At 35.5% G+C, this 17,150-nt stretch overlaps 1 protein-coding gene across 6 annotated transcripts in view; it reads left to right on the top strand.

The window, feature by feature from the left end:
• CCDC102B (coiled-coil domain containing 102B) overlaps positions 1–17,150 on the top strand; it is a 162,666-nt gene that overhangs the window by 98,886 nt on the left and 46,630 nt on the right. Inside the window, exon 6 of one of the 6 annotated variants that reach the window (XM_072034806.1) lies at positions 107–1,362. The exons of the other annotated variants lie outside the window; for them this stretch is intronic. Within the exon in view, the coding sequence (XP_071890907.1) occupies positions 107–115 (9 nt within the window). The 3' untranslated portion in view covers positions 116–1,362. Of the gene's footprint in view, positions 1–106; positions 1,363–17,150 lie in introns of those variants that run through there. 6 annotated transcript variants of the gene reach the window in all.

Consider the following 17,150-nt stretch of genomic DNA (forward strand, 5'->3'; position numbering starts at 1 on the left):
CCTCAGCCATTCTGTGATTCTGTGAAGGCAAACTCTAAGTCAACTAGAACCAGGGCCAGAACAGTTGTTAGTATTACTATTTTATTATCATTATTCTTTTTTACAGAGTCCTTGAGTACTTCACAAGGACTCATCTGGAGAGGATCAGCTGGGAAGAATGAAGAGATGCACTACAAAGAAGTCACAATTGTGAAGTTTAATTTTGTGGATATAATGCATTTCTTAAATTAGCTTCTCAGCTAAATGTCCTCAGAAGGGCAAAACAGAAAGAGGAAAAGAGCAGTTTTATCCAATTGGCAGTCCAAAAGGAAGGTGGGAAGCAATCATATACAACTATTTATTTTCAAATGCTTCTCATGGCTCCTGTACTTACACAAGCTGTAATCATTAAACTGTTTTGTGTATTTTCATTTTGTGGATTAGCAGTTTGTCTTTTTTTTTTTTTTTTGGTTTGTTTGTTTCTTTTCAATTTGATGATTACTTGAAACATTTCAAGAAAAAAAGCCTGTAACCTTTCACTGAAAAGCAGAGAGAACTCCATGACTGTTTCCTTTCCTAGCTGTATTTTAGTGCTTTTGATCTCAGTTCTGCACCTCACTGATAAAGAACCTATTTTTTTTCTGTCCTACACACTTTATCTGACTCTTTATTGATGCCTTTGCAATTTTTCCTTAAAATCGTCTATTCATTTTAATTTCCCTTAAATGGTAGTTTTCAGGAACAAGCAACACTGATTTTATTCATTCAATTAAATGTAGACTCTTTAAAGGTCGTTAGAAAGACTGCTACCTTGAAGAACTACCAGAACCAGGTCATACATATGCATTTTTTTCCACAAACACCAGAAAGCTCTGCTCTATGTACTCTAGAATATTGCTTTAAGCAATGTTGGTATTATCTCCTGTCAAATAGCAGACAATACTCATAACTATTTTAACTATTCCTGTTAATGCCAATCAAGTGGGGAAAAAAAAAAGTTTTTGTTTATTTTCTGGGAAAAGAAATCTGTAATAGAAGAGGATATGAATGTAATGTAAGTAGAAATACAAGCAGTGCTTCAGTCAGTTCCTTTTCAGGATCTCTTACTCATTTCCTTGTTCTATCTTCAATGCAATGAAACAGTTGATAAATATAATTAGGTAAATGTAGCTCCTCCTTTTGATGGAGCAGACATCAACAAATCAAGAGATATTTTAAAATGACAGAATGGCAGGCTAGAGTCAGAATTTAACATATAGCTAAAATAACACGTTGTGATAATTGTAGTGTTTAAACACTCATCGTAGATTAGAAGCTTATAGAAATTGTTTGTTTCAATCATGCTAGCCTGGATGAAGGCTAAATCAATGAAACAATTATGTTTTGATGTTTGACCAGGGAAGGGAAGGGAAGGGAAGGGAAGGGAAGGGAAGGGAAGGGAAGGGAAGGGAAGGGATGTAGTTGAACTGCAAGTGATATCAACAATTAGTTAGTTGTTTTAGAACAGTAGGGCATGCAGCAACACAGAAACAACTGCCAGAGAGTGAATTCATGATAAATAAATAAAACTTTAAATATATAAAACTTTAAATAAATAAAACTTTAAATAAATAAAATTTTAAATAAATAAAATTTAGGCTTCAGACAGTGGCTGTTGCTCTACCATGAGACAAGGATCACAACTAGAGGTGCTGGCAGATTCATCTATGGGAGGTATACTCACTGTAGCACCAGGTGAGGCAGCCCCATGAGGTGATCCTTTTCCCACTGTCTCAGGGATTATAAAAAAAAAAAAAAAAAGATTGACAGAATCTTTGAAGGATCCAGGAGAGGCTAGATCCTAAACCTCAGGAGAGAAAAAAATAAAAAACATTCAATGAGGTAATGCAAGAGCAGGAAAATGACATGTTTTCAAATGGTAGAAGCTTGTTACTTCCGTCAGTAGAAGGAAGGCTCACCATCTCCATCTAGAACTGTTCCCCTAACTGGCTCAGGGCCAAACAAAAGCAATGTTCTACTTCATCTGCTGCTTCCAAGAAGAGAAGAATTCCTGTCAAGTGTGGGCAACTTGCGCTGTGGCAGCCATGATCTGACTGAATTCAGGGTTTGCAGGAATTCCTGGAAGGTGAGCAGAAGCAATCAGTTAGAAAATTGGATTCCAGCTTGTTTGGAGAATTAAAAGGCAAAATTATCTGGTAAGCTATCACAAAGGGAAGAATGCCCAGGAAAATTGCTCAAGTTCTAGAGAAAACTTACTGAGCGCTCAGAAACAGTGCTCTGAAAAAAAATCAACCCATTGTGCAGGAAAGCTTGTAAATTTGGTGGAACATCATATAGCCTTCTTAATAATACTGAAACCAAAATTATTCATGATGTGCAAATTAACCAAGTCTACAAATGAGCAGTCATAAAACTCAGACACTTAAAATCAGGAAAGCAAAAGCCCAGCAGGATCTCAAACTTGAAGTGAATACAAAGGATATCAGGAAGGGATTGTAGCAACTCCCATTCAAAGAAAACCTCAGTCCATTTCTGGAGGAAGGCAAGCTAGTGACAGAAAATGTGAAGGAGGCTGAAGTGCTTGCTGCATTTCTCTTTGAATATCTTTACGGTCCTGGTTTCAGTTAGGAGAGAGTTAATTTTCTTCCTAGTAGCTGGTAGAGAAGAGTGCTGATAACATGCTGATGTTTTAATTGTTTCAGAGCAGTGCTTCCACCAAGCCAAGGATGTTTCAGCTTCTCACTCTGTCCTGCCAACGGGCAGGCTGGGGGTGCAGCAAGAGCTGGGAGGGGACAGACCCAGGACAGGTGACCCAAACTAGCCAAAGGGGTATTCCATACCATCTGACGTCATGCTAAACAATATATAGGGGTGGCTAGCCGGGGGAGGGGGCCAGACTGCTCGGGGTTAGGCTGGGCATCAGTCAGTGGGTGGTGAGCAATTGCATTGTGCTTCACTTGTTTTGTACACATTATTAGTAGTAGTACTATTATCATCATTATTGTTATTATTATTATTGTTGTTATTATTTTCCTGTCTTATTAAACTGTCTTTATCTCAACTCACAGGCCTCACTTTCCCATTTTTCTCCCCCATCCCAGAGAGGGAGGGTGTGTGGTGTTTAGCTGCCAGCTGGGTTAAACCACAACACTTTACTTATTATCAAAATCAAGTACAAGTGGAAGAAGAGATCTAAAAATTAACTGATATGAAAATATTTTTACTGGCAATAAATGAAAGTATCCGTAATCATTTGCCTGACCTATAAAAATCTGCTTTCGTATCTTATGGGCATGTTAAACTATGTAACTTAGAATTATGAAATGTGTAATATGACCATTCTCATTAGTACGCTTTTCTAGGTTTAGAAAAGTTGGGGCAAGAATTCTTTGTACTGTCTAGAGTGAAAATACTCTTCTTCTAACGGGAAGACTACAGGAAGTACCTTGGCTGTTGATCTTGCTAACATTAAACAGGGAAAAAAAAAAAAAAAAAAAAAAAAAAAAGGAGAAAAAACAAACAAACAAAAAACAAAAACACAGTACTGTGGAAGAAAAAAAATGTAGAAGTAAAGGAAGGATTATCATTTACTTTCTGGTCTGCTGAACTTGCCATAAAGAGCAATTAGAAGTGTAGAGCTAAAAATTCTTCATACTTATTTTTTTAACTTTTTAGAAACGACCTTGCCTTAGCATATGGCAAACATTTTTAGAAGAAGTATATGGATAGCATCTGAAGTAGCCTAGATTAGACTTGCTGTAATGAAATTTTTGTCTTTGAGTAAATCTGTGTCACTAATCTATCTGTAAAATCACCAGGACCAAATTCTGGCACTTACACATTTTTGGTAGGAAAGTCTACAAAAGGAATACATTTTCCTCCTCCCCTCCCCTTCTCCCCCCTCCACTCCCTTCCCCTGAATTTTCTGAACAAAGTTAAAGACAAGAAGTCTCAGAAACTTAAGAAAACTTTAATTTAGTGGTGTTTAAAATAAATGTCATCAACATTTCTAAGAGACATTTCAGATCATAGATGAAACTGGTATGCAACGGATGACAGAGCATTGAATTAAGGCTCAGAAACCTTGAATTCCCATTCTAGCTTTTTCCACTATGGAGTTATGATGTCAGGCAAGTCAATTCTCTGTGCTTTGAATGTATATCCCTTAAGCAGAGGTGTGTGTGTCTCTTTTGTCCGATCTCTCATGATGTGCTATGATGACAATGCTATGATGAGTGTTTGAATTGGCAATCTACAGGACAAAACCAAGTCAGAAATAAAAGATGACTTAAGAATTGTAATTCTCCTTAAGAAGCATTACCAGTTTAAAGTGTAACACATTTCAGGTGGGCTACACTGTTCTCCTCCCATACACCCCCAACCTGGCAAGTCACGTTCTAAGCCATTTGTGTGGGAGTAATAGGAGTTTCTTACTGTACAGAAGATTAGCAGAGTTTCTATGAGAGTCAGCTCTTTAAAGATGATGTATTAAATGTTTGATAGTGAAAGCACATGAATCTCTTAAAAGAGGCACAAATCCAAGGTGATTTTTTTCACTGTCACTATTTGCAGTGACAAAGTTCCATGACAAAGAGGCTTTAGCAGGTACTGAACCAAATTCTTCCCATTGATTGCAGAGAGATTATACGACTTGAACAGACAGCAGAATTTGCCTTGTGTTACTCTGGCCTCATTCCAAATTGGGTGATTGCATTCTGCATAACTGTATTTCTCCTCTAGTTTCAATTCAGCTCAATATTCATTATTCCCAACTTTTCTATGCAGCCTTTTTATTTTAGGAGTCTGTAATTCTGTTGTATAAATGGCATGTGTGGATAATATTTTTCTTTAATTAAAACAGTATTTTTATTTGTAGCAATGCAGCATACTCATATTCATATTTTGCTAAGAATCTGTCTATACACAACAAAGCAGGGCAGGTCTTGAGAATCTTAAAGTCTAATTAATTTGTTACACTTCTCATTTATTAATATCTGTTTGGAACCTCTGTTTACGTAATGTCAAATGCATGATCACTGTAATAGCCACTTAGTTTTAAATAAAATTCAGCAACGGTAAGATTTCTGTATTTTTATGTGTTTCCATGAATGTACAAGATCTCCGATTTTTTTTTTATCTGAAGGCTTACAGTTCCAATTGTTATTCCAAGTGATTTATAATTTATCACACTAGTTTACTTACCGTTTTTTTTTTAGTTTCTATTTATATTTTTTAAATTATTCTTACCCTCTTAACATCATTCTTTATCATAAATCATACGGTGTGCACCCACCAAAAGTCCCAAAACTTAACTTTTATATTTATTGATGTAATCAATATAAATCTGTGTATACATATGGCAATATTGAGGGAGACTAAATTCCTTTCCTTGCAGCTGAAGAGTAGAAAGGAATTGAGTTATATACAGCATGCACATTGAACCCATTTATCTGAAAATGCTCAGAAATGCACAACATAACTTTAGGGATTTCAGAGGTCATGATTAGGAAAGATACATATCTTAATTACTTCACAATTAAAGAGCTTTATTCTCTTGACTCCTTTACTGTGACTAAACCATCTGGCTGGGACATGTTTAATAATTTCTTAGGGACTATGCTAAAGTGGCTCACTTTTGTGGCTTTTGCTCAAAAATAAATTTTTTGTAATGTTAGTTAGATCCTCACAGATAAGATGATGACATTATTCCAGTATGAATACTTTCAGGAAATGATGGAGGCATGCTTTGGATAAAACACTTTGGATAAAACATGCTTTGGATAAAACAAGTACTTGGTGTACTTTGCATACAGTGACACTCCCTATGTGCATTATGTGTAGGATGGACTCTTTGCACACTAAAAACTCATAAAGAGAAGGGAATGATCAACTTCTGTCTCCATCAGCATGCTACCCGCTGACACCAGTGCCACTAATATTGTTAGTAGCATTTATGCAGACTTGTTGAGGCAAATGAATCATCCTGCTAATGCTTTGGAAGTAATTTCAGAAATTAAGACAAGTTCATATGACTTTTTAAAATGAAGACTTGTCCATTACATCTAGACATGAATTGGGAGGGCTTCAAGGTGATTACACTCAGTTGGTTTTGCATGTCTTCAGTCTGAGTCTTAAAAATTCCATACCATGTTGATATCCTAACCATTATTGTGATTGGTTCTTACAAATAAACACTTTTCTTTGTTTTAAAGTCCAGGTAGCCCATATTTATGGTATTTGTTTTTTTTTTTTTTTCTTTTAAAACAATTATTTTCACTTTTTTGAGTGCAAAGTACAAAATAGTGCAAAATAGTTCCTTTTCTCTCTTCTGTTCAAAAGCCTCCAGTTCATTGATTTTGATTCTTGTAAACAAGTATTACTTTCTCTTTGGTATTATCACTGAACATCATCTATTTTTGTCAGTCTTTTGTAGAAAATTGTTCTCTCCATACTGTTACTAGAATACCTATCACTCTTATTTCTACCAAGCACTGATGATGAACCTTATTATCAAGATTTAGTTCCCACATGAAAACAATGAGCTATAGATTAGTTCTACACAAATGACATGAAAAGTGAAAGTTAATAATACTTGTTTACAGAAATGAATGCATACTGAACTTCTTACACATGCAGAGACACACACACACACGATTTCTAGGGACCTATTCAGATTTGGTCAAAATGTAAAAATGAGACTACTCTTTACTTGCAAATGAAGCCAGATAAAACAATAAATTCTGTATGCCTTCTAGGCAGAGTAATTTAAAAGGTCAACAACATGGTGTTTGCTCTGTGTTCCAGACTGACCCAAAAGAGAGTATTCCTTAAATCGAAATACTTATATTAAGTATATATAACTATATATAAATGTAATAATGTAATATAATAATAATATATTATATATTAATATATATAGAGAGAGATAATATATAATAATATAATATAATACTTAAATGAAGCAGAACAGCCAGCCTCATTTCCCATCAATTTTTAAGTGATTTGTTAAATTTAGTTCTGGTATATTTACATCTCACCTCTTTGTAATTGAGTGCAACTTCAAAAACAACATCAATAGCATTCCCTAGGACTCCACTAGACAGTGTCATTCCCTTTTTCACAAATTGTGGACAAAAAGCCTGTTTTATCTCATTCTGACGGTATGAATATAGTGGGTTTATGTGGCAAGGTTTTGGTCTGCAGGAGTGGCCTCTGTGAGAAGAATCTGGCAGCTGCCCCGTGTTAGAAAAGGGACAGTTTCAGTCAGCTCCAAAGGGACCTGCTGCAGGCCAGAGATGAGCCTGTAAGTGATACTGGATGGGCAAATTTAACAAAGGGGAAAAAAACTGCTGGGCAGCAGCAGCTGGGAGAGCAAGGAGTCTGCAGAAGGAGGGCAGGAGGTGCTCCAGGCATGCAGCAGCAGTTCCTCTGCAGCCTGTGCAGAAGCCCCTGGTGGAGCAGGCTGTCCCCCTGGCTCCTATGTGGAGCAGATCTCCATGCTTCAGCCCATGGAGGAGCCCCCGGTGGAGCAAGTGGATGTGGCCTGGAGGAGACTGCAGCCCGTGGAAAGGAGCCCACGCAGGAGCAGGGGACCTGGGGGGAGCTGCCGCCCATGGGGGACCCATGCTGGAGCAGTTTGCTTCTGACAGCTGGACCCCATTGTATGGAGCCATGTGGGAGCAGTTCTTGAAGAGCTGCTACCTGTGGGAAGTCCATGCAGGATCAGTTTGGGAAGGACAGCATCCTGTGGGAGGGACCCCATGTGGAGCAGGGGCAGAGAGTGACCGGGAAGGAAGAAATCTTGTCCACTGTGCCAATGGCATTGACTTGAAAACTAATGGTATAATATTTTATTCTTTTTCTCAAAGGTACTCAAATAACAAGATCTGTAGAACAGAAGTTTCTACCACGACTGATAAAATTCAGAAATACAGTACTGAAACTGAATTCAGTTACTAAACAGTAACTGTAAAAGTGTCCTATTTTTCTATGGTTTTCTAAGAATACAAGATCTGGAAGTCCTGGAAACCAGATAATTTATTTTTTAATTATTATTATTTTTTAAAGTTCTTCCTTTTAAACTTTTTTTTTTTGGTCTAAAAATTATTTGTCTTTGGAAAATATTGTAATGAAAGCTACAAGAAAAAAAAAGTTTTATTTCCAGTTAAAACTATTCCATGTCACTTTTCCAATATGTGACACAGTTCATGGCAGTGTAATATTTCCTTTGATACAAATTTTTCTCATGTAGTGCTGAGTAACACATATACTCTGCTTAATGAGACCTATAATTGAGTATCATTCCAGAAAATAAGTATTTTAAACCAATTTGTTATACATATATGTATTTGCTATATACTTCATGTCAGCTTAACAAACTAAAACAAAATATTTGTATGCATGCCAAGCATTTTTGTTTCCATTCTCAGTTTGACAAGTTTTCAAAACTTGCAATTTATAACTATTTTATTTTGACATTTCATCTAACTAACTAATGAAATATCAAGATGTTATTTTAGAACTGTTTGTGACATGTTAGGCACATAGCAAAGTCACAGAAAAAAAAAAAGAAAAAAAAGAAAAAAAAAAGCTATTTTCTAAATACATGTATATTGTTCAACCAATAATGTTAGTTATGACTCACTTCACATACAAACGTGCCTAATGTCTGCCACTGAAGTGTCTTTCATCGTATTCAAGTATCCTACTTGTCACTATTAAGTGTCATGTTGACAAATGCATCTGGTTGTTTTAAAGACTTGTGTTAGTTAATTCTAACTAATCATATTTCCATATGATATATTTTCATATATCATGAAATCTTAAAACAAGTAAATTTAACCAAACTGGATTTAACTTCCATTTCAGACTAAGAGTAAGCATGTCCTTACTCATGTGCTACTCAGAGGGTTACCCAAAGTATGAAAGATCATACTGGAAGGACTGAATTATATCTACCCTGAGTATAGCATTACTTATTTTATATATAAAACCACTTGATTGCTCCTTGAGTTAATTCAGGTTTTCAATAGCTTTACACTCTGTTACAAAAATATGGGAAAAAAAATCACTGCACATTAATAAAAATGTTTACTTACTGAAATGTAAATTAATGATAGAAATAACATTTCACCTGTAACATACAAGATGTTATACAGTGCCTGTCAGTTACTTGGTTACACTTTTGAAACAGAAGAAACTCTGTATAATAGGATAAGGCTGTGATGTGTTAGCTTTTAACAATTACTTCAAAATTAAGTACAATGGTTCAAAACCATCATTTATAAAAGAAAAAAAAACACTTCTAATTTAGACTTGTTCATAAATTATCGGCAATTTAGTGTTTTGTGTTTCAAGGAAGTAAGACTAATCCATTAAGAATCAGATGCAACCTTTTTAAGTAACACTTAATAGCAATAACTATAGCACAATAAATAGAAAAAGCATTTCTAGATGGTGGGGAAAAAAAAAGTCTCATGTACAATTAATGCCAGCTTGTTATGTTTCCCTTGAAATATTCTGACATTTTAGCCAATGATAATTCAAAGTCGTTGGCTTATCTGAGCTCTGAGAATCAGGAAGGTTAAGGCACGTTTCTTCAAATTGCTCATGAGAAAAGAAAATGCACAGATTACCCCAGCTCAGTTGAGAGTCTCAGACTGTTAAAGACATTGAAGTTAAATCTTCAGGAGAAAGCCACTTTTGATTTCCTTTCTCTTAATTTTATAATAATACAGGATTTATGTTCCATTAACTGCAGATTTAAGTGATCTCTTTGAAACTCTTTATCTGCATGCAACTGCATTAGCATGAACAGAATCACTGTTTGTGCAATAGAATATATAGCCATAAACATTTACTAGCATTTTCTTCTTAAATTGACTAGTGGCAGTATGAGTATATATTCATAGAATCATAGAATACCCCAAGTTGGAAGGAACCCATATGGATCATCAAGTCCAACTCCTGGCTCCACACAGGTCTACCCAAAAATTCAGACCATGTGACTAAGTGCACAGTCCAAATGCTTCTTAAACTCCAACAGGCTTAGTCCAGTGACTACTTCCCTGGGGAGCCTGTTCCAGTGCACAACAGCCCTCCCAGTGAAGAACCTCTTCCTTATGTCTAGCCTCAACCTCCCCTGTTGCAGCTTAACATTCGCTCAGGTCCTATCACTGGTCACTAAAGATAATAGATCAGCACCTGCCCCTCCATTCCCCCTTGTGAGGAGTCTGTAGGCCATGATAAGGTCTCCCCTTTTCCAAGGCCTTGGAGCCTCTCTTTTACAAGCTGAACAGGCCAATTGACCTCAGCTACTCATCATACATCTTCCCCTTTAGGCCCTTCACCATCTTTGTAGCCCTTCTCCAGACATTCTGCAACAATTCCACGTCCTTTTTGTACTGTGGTGCCCAGAACTGCACACGATATTCAAGGTGAGGCCACACCAGCACAGACTGGGGCAATCCCTTCCCTCAACCGACTAGCAAGGCCGTCCGTGCTTGATGCTCCCCAGGGTACAGTTAGCCCTCTTGGCTGCCAGGGCACAGTGCTCGCTCATATTCAGCTTAATATATTCTTGATATTCTTAGTATTCTTAATATTCTTAAAGTACTTAAGTAGAACAATCCTAGAAAGGTAGTTTAACACATTTATATTTAGTTGAACAGGACATTTTGCCACCATTTTGGTCTCAGGAATAAGGATTCTTGGGAATTTCTGTGCCAGTTTTGTATTTCTTAGAGATGTGAAAATAGGAAATATTAAAAAGAAAAGAATCTATGGTATTAATGGCAAGTGACAACAATTAATATGAGTTAAATAGATCTAGGGAAGTTTTTGTGATATTTCATTAATTTTTAGCTTAAAATTCATATGAAGCTAATTAAAACTAATATGAGTATGCAGAAGACTTTGCTCAATTCTCTTGAGGCTGGTCAGCCTTGAGTTCAAGGTGCTTTTTCACACTTTGCACAATAAACACAACTGTCTAACTGCTTGTCTGTATGTTCACCCAAGGGTTTGTTTTTACTGTGGGGATAGAGGCAGTATTATTTTGGAGCACATTGTTTTGGTTTGTTTGGAGCTCATGATTTTGATCAAGTTAAAAAGAAGGCAAGGTTTATGAAAGGGGAGCATAGATTATCTTCTAGCAAGTGATAATTTGATGTAAGGGCTTCACAGGAAAAAAAATGGCTTGATTTCAGTTCCATTTTAGAGGTTTACAGTTAAATGGGTGATATTTATCAGTTTCTAACACCATATAAAACCAGATGACTTAAAACAAACTATGTGATGACATTTGCTGCTTGTTCTCAGGCAATCTAGCATTAAATATTCCTAAGCAAAAGAAAGAAGACAATGAGGGAATTTAGAAACTGGAACTAAGACCAGGACTGAATCCAGACATGGATAATCTACTTTGTACTTTCTGAGAAGTACAGATTAATGGCTGTGGTGGTTTTACTCAGGTGGGCAGCCGAGCTCCACCACAACTGCTCTCTCACTCCCCCTCTCCTCAAAGAGGAAGGGGGAGAAAATATAGCACAGAGAACTCGAGGTTTGAGATGAGAAAGGGGATATTAAAGGGAAAGGGAATGGGGAGATAAAGAAACAAAAGAAACAGTAAGTCCGCACGGAAGCACAGAGAGGGAGAAAAAATTATTCTCTGCTTCCCATCAACGAGCGATGTTTGGCCACATCCTGGGAAGCAGGGCCTCAAAACGCGTAGTGGTTGTTCAGGAGGAACAGCCCCCTCCCCCACGAGAGCCCCCCTTTTATTGCTGAGTGTGACATCAGGTGTTATGGAATATCCCTTTGGTTGGTTTAGGTCAGCTGCCCTGGCAATGTCCCCTTCCCATCACTTGCCCACTCCAAGCCTGCTGGCTCTTGGGGGCTTGGAAGGAGTCCTGATGCTGTGCCAGCACTATGCAGCAATAGACACAACATTTGAGTGATATCAGTGCTGTTGCAGCTACGAGTGCAGAGCACAGCACTGTGTGGGCTGCTGCAGGGAAAAGGTGACTCCAGCTCAAACAGACCCAATACAATGGCAAAAAGATGTTATCCCACTATAACTTGAAGATACATTAGATCCTATTTTTGATACAACTCTTCATACTGAAAATTAAATTTTAAAATGGAACCTGGAGAAATAAACAATGTGTAAGCAAATCAGTGTTGAGATTTGAGATGAGGTATTACAGAAAATGGACATGTCATACTGGTTGTAATGATATCCCTTGGAAATGCTTTTAAATTATCTTGAACGTATTGTTAACCAATATGAAATAATGCAGGATGCCAATCATTGTATACTTTTACTACATTTATTTGGAAAATAATGTTTTACAGGTAGCTTGATCCTGATTGCAAAGACGCTCCTGAGTCAGATCTGTTTCTGAGCCATAACAGTTTCATTAGAAGCTTTTCTACTAAGCTTATCAAATCTTACCATTATGGGCATGAATACACAGGAATATGCTCACAATTATTTTGGGAAATATAAATGCAAGCTTTTGATTCTTCATCACCGCACCCCTTTCCCCCAGTCTATGGCTTTTAGAAACTTAATTGCCAAGTTACATTCACTTTTCCATTTGAGACTGGCTTGTTTTCTTGAGAGTAAGAGTACATGCCTCCATCCATCAACTTTCTTTTCCACAAGTACACAAAGACATAGGGCACTTCAATAAGCTCAGACAGAACATTTTTGAGAATGCCTTTACAAAAAATGCTGGTCATGCATCAGTTTATCAAAAACAGGAAAAAAATCATCTACTAATCTATTATCAGTTTTCATAACAGTTATAACAGTTTTTTTTTGTTTGTTTGTTTGTTTGCTTGTTTTTTAAGTTTCATAGGGTTCAAATTACAGTTTTGGAATGAAAGTTATATGCAGCCTGTTTTTAAACCATCCCTGCATTATATTGCTTTTCCAGTCTTGTGACATGTATTTTATGGCAGTGGCACACAAACTGGAGAAACACATTAAGATAAAGAAATGTCCTTGTCTGTGATTAGAAGGAAAGTTGTATGTAATGTCCTGTTGTCAATAAATTGTCACATAACATTTTAATGGAAGAATTTCAAGGTAGCTAAGAAAATGGGGCTTCTGTGTATAGCCTATAATACAGAGTACAACAAATACAATGCAATAATATCTGACAACTTTAGTTTAAGACATGCAAAGCAGAATGCTATTATTTGAAGTTCATCTTTTTAAAAAGTGAAACACATGTACATGCATAAAGAACAGATTCAAATATTACTAGTTTACTTTGAATTTATTGCATTATAACTAACATTAATGTAGAAATGTTCTTGGATTATTTGAAAATCAGTCTATTTGCTTTCAGCTTGATGGTTTGCTGCATTAGATTCAAAAATTACAGCAGTACCTGGATAAGCAGACAGAAGCAAAACAAAATCTAATCCAATTTAAAACGTGTATAAATTACACTAACAGCTGGGTTTATGTAGATTAAGTGAAGATTCACTATGCATTGATTAACTTTATAATAATACTTAGAATTAATTATTATTATTATCATTATTACTTTTATTTTGCTATTTTTCACACGTTTCTAATCTTAAATACTGTTTTTAGGGTTAGATGTGGCAATTTTAAGACAAAGTACAGACAAACATGGTGTCACTGAAAGGAAAAAAAAAAGCTCACGGAGCAGGAATTTCATGAGAGACAAGTAATTGAGCTGTGCATATGCATGTTGTGCATGTAGATGCTGTGCCTGATTGTTCTTGGTGAAAATAAAAGATATTTGACACAGATGATACATAACTGGCATAAAAAATAAAGCTTATGACAATAAAAAGACTGCCCAAAAGGAAGTTGACATGGAAAATAATAGCAGAAAAGTCTGATCTTTGAAAACATATCCTGTTGTGATAACCCAGTTAATAATGTGTTTGCTGTTCAATTCCAGAGTACAACCTCAAAGTCTTAGGCTGAATGAGGAGTGATGATTCTTACAGAGCTCAATAAAATAAAATAAAATAAAATAAAATAAAATAAAATAAAATAAAATAAAATAAAATAAAATAAAGAAATAAATTGAAATGAATTTGAAATTTAAATAAATTGAAATAAATAGTAAAACTATTACTGTATGTAATACAGTATGTATTACTGTATGTAATTACTGTATGTACTGTATAAGAGCATATCTGATTTTCTGAGAAGTTAATTGGAATGAAAATATTCTGGAATAATATTCTGATGAAGGAATATAATAGACTAAAAAAAATAAATACTTCAGGAAACTTAGTTTAGCTTCATGCAAGAATAAGCATTGGTCTATATAAACCTATTTCTCCTACAGGTTATAGCTAACCCTAGGATTGAGTTGGCTCTCCTTCTTTGCCACAGAAGCACACCTAGTCACTCTATTGAATTTATACTCCAGCATACTTTCATTTTATAAATATGGTTTGGCTACATCTAATAACATTATATAAACATTTCAAATTACTCCCAAATTTGTTGTTGTTTGTGTTATTGCACTCTGAATCAATTTAATTCTGTTGGATACAATGTGATGGTCAGCTGCCTTGTTCTTAAGACAATTAGTAATGTTTTAAATCAAAAAAAGGACTTCATTTATAAATATCATTTCAGTTTTTTGTCCCTAGTTTACCAAACAGAGGGGCAGCTAGCTATGTGAGGCTTTTTGATATCGATTTTGCCAGCCATGCAGTGGAAACACAAGTAAGCCTGAAATGCAGTATTCTTGTTGCTTTTGTTGTGTAATGTTTTTGGAATGGTTGAATGATTATGGATTTAATAAACCTATCAAGTGTTAATTCATATACTAAAATAGGTAGATGTCTTTGTGGGATCTGGGTGTACATCTGCCAGAATCTGCAATATCAGAAAAGCTCCAAAACACACAGGAGACCTCTATACCCATGTCAACAGATGGGATTGTGTTTGAGAATGAGGGGTTGCAATAAAAATTTGGGCTGCTGCTGAAGTGGTTTGGTTCCATGAGCTTTTAATGACCAGCTGTTTTCCGTATCCATGGTTACCCTGACTGTAAAAACATGCTTTTCCAAACATTTTATTTATATATTACTGTATATTATTTCACAGTGCAGTGTGTAACTATGGAAAAATATTAAACAAAAGTGTGCAATAGTTCAAATATAGTAAAAAATTAGTATTGTAACCAAAGCAAATACACATACTTGAAATACCCTAGGTACATATACATGAAAAAGATTACTTATTTATGGTTCTTTTCTTCAACTGATTAATAAGCATAAAGAAATCTGTTATTGTATAATGTAATGGTTGTATATAAAACAGTGTGATCTCAGAATACAAATTCACTCAATATAATATTATTTCTGTTTCTCATGTATAATTATATATCTCTACTGGATAAGATGTATTCATTATTGAAAGCACCATTTTAAAGACCACTATTACCTTAGAAGATATGAATACTACTGCTCCACATTACCATTCTGCTGATTAGATTAGTATTTGGGAATTTCTGTTCTCTGCTATTGACTCACAGTAGATCTTGGATCAAGCAGATCATCTCTGGACCTATTCTCTCTCCCCCTGCCCCTACCCCTTTCTCTTTTCGTCTTTATTTTAGTTTCTAGTCTTTTTATACTATTAAATACTCCTCATTAGACACTCAGTAAGATCTAGAACAGCTGGTGTTTAAATTCAGCTCTAATTCCCATCATGAAAAATAAACATTTGATTCTGTTCAAGGTGTATATAAAAGTATTTCATATGTATGGGATAGATCTCATGCCATTGTTGTATGTGAGCAATTTGGAGGTAACAGGCAAAAAAGAGGAAAACCTTTAACAAAATTATAAAATATTTTGATGTTTGTCTTTCTTTTTGATTTGTATACCTGAGTAACAAACAGTGTAAGTATCTAACCAGCTTCTATATGTTATTATAACTATATATTAGGTACTGAATATCAAGAATTATTATATTGGATATAATGAATTAGGTATTTATGTTTGCATCCCATCTAACTTATCATTAGACAGAAGAGAGAGTGACATTCTCTTCTACTTTCTTAGGGTCTATCAACCATCATTCTCTGTCCTCAGTAACTACCCTTAGTCTGTACAGGTGGGCTCAATTAGCATTAGCTGTGTAAGATAAACTTTGGTTAGCTAGGTAAACCCAAAGGTTTATACAGAGTACATCTGTATATATTCCTTTGATACTTGCCAAAGAAGGAGGAAAAAAAAGGTTATAGTGAAAATCAGTAGATGACTGAAAAAAAAAAAAAGTAGATTTTTCATTGCCCGATATTTTATTTTATTTTATTTTATTTTATTTTATTTTATTTTAATCTGAAGTTTTTGTTTTCTGAACATTCAGGAAATAAAAAAAGCATTTTATTTTTCTGTGTGTGCATCTTTCATAAATTAGTGTAATACTATATTATACTATATCATCATAGAATCATAGAATCATAGAATATCCTGAGTTGGAAGGGACCCATAAGGATTATCAAGTTCAACTCCTGGCACCGCACAGGTCTACCCAAAAGTTCAGACCATGTGACTAAGTGCACAGTCCAATCTCTTCTTAAATTCAGACAGGCTCGGTGCAGTGACTACTTCACTGGGGAGCCTGTTCCAGTGTGCAACCACCCTCTCGGTGAAGAACCTCTTCCTGATGTTCAGCCTAAACTTCTCCTGCCTCAGTTTACCACCATTCCCATGGGTCCTTTCTTCTCCTTCTCACAGACATGGAACTTGATAAAAGCATGAATTAGTTTGTTTCAGTGGAATTATGTTATACAAATGGTGAATTTGTTCACTGTTCGAATAATTTCCAACAAAACAAATGAAAATGCACTATGTTGATAGTCTAGCTCCCTCCTATTCCTTCCTGCTTATTGCAGCAGTGTTGTTTTGTTGATAACCAAATATCCCGATATCTCTTGAGAGGTCAAAGATAAAATAAATTACATGTTTGCAATAGTTTCACCACAATTATATAGTGATAGCAGTTATAACAGACTCTTCAGAAAGTAACGTCTCAATGCTAAAACAGTAGTTGTTATTTTTAATATAATTTTCTGTTTTAAATTTATATAGCAATTTACTAAGCTAGTTAACAGGTACTGGAGGTATTGAAGAGTTAAATAGTTCTGTAAGAATGT

The sequence above is a fragment of the Anas platyrhynchos genome, chromosome 2 (genome assembly GCF_047663525.1).
Source record: "Anas platyrhynchos isolate ZD024472 breed Pekin duck chromosome 2, IASCAAS_PekinDuck_T2T, whole genome shotgun sequence".
NCBI classification, from domain to species: Eukaryota; Metazoa; Chordata; class Aves; order Anseriformes; family Anatidae; genus Anas; species Anas platyrhynchos.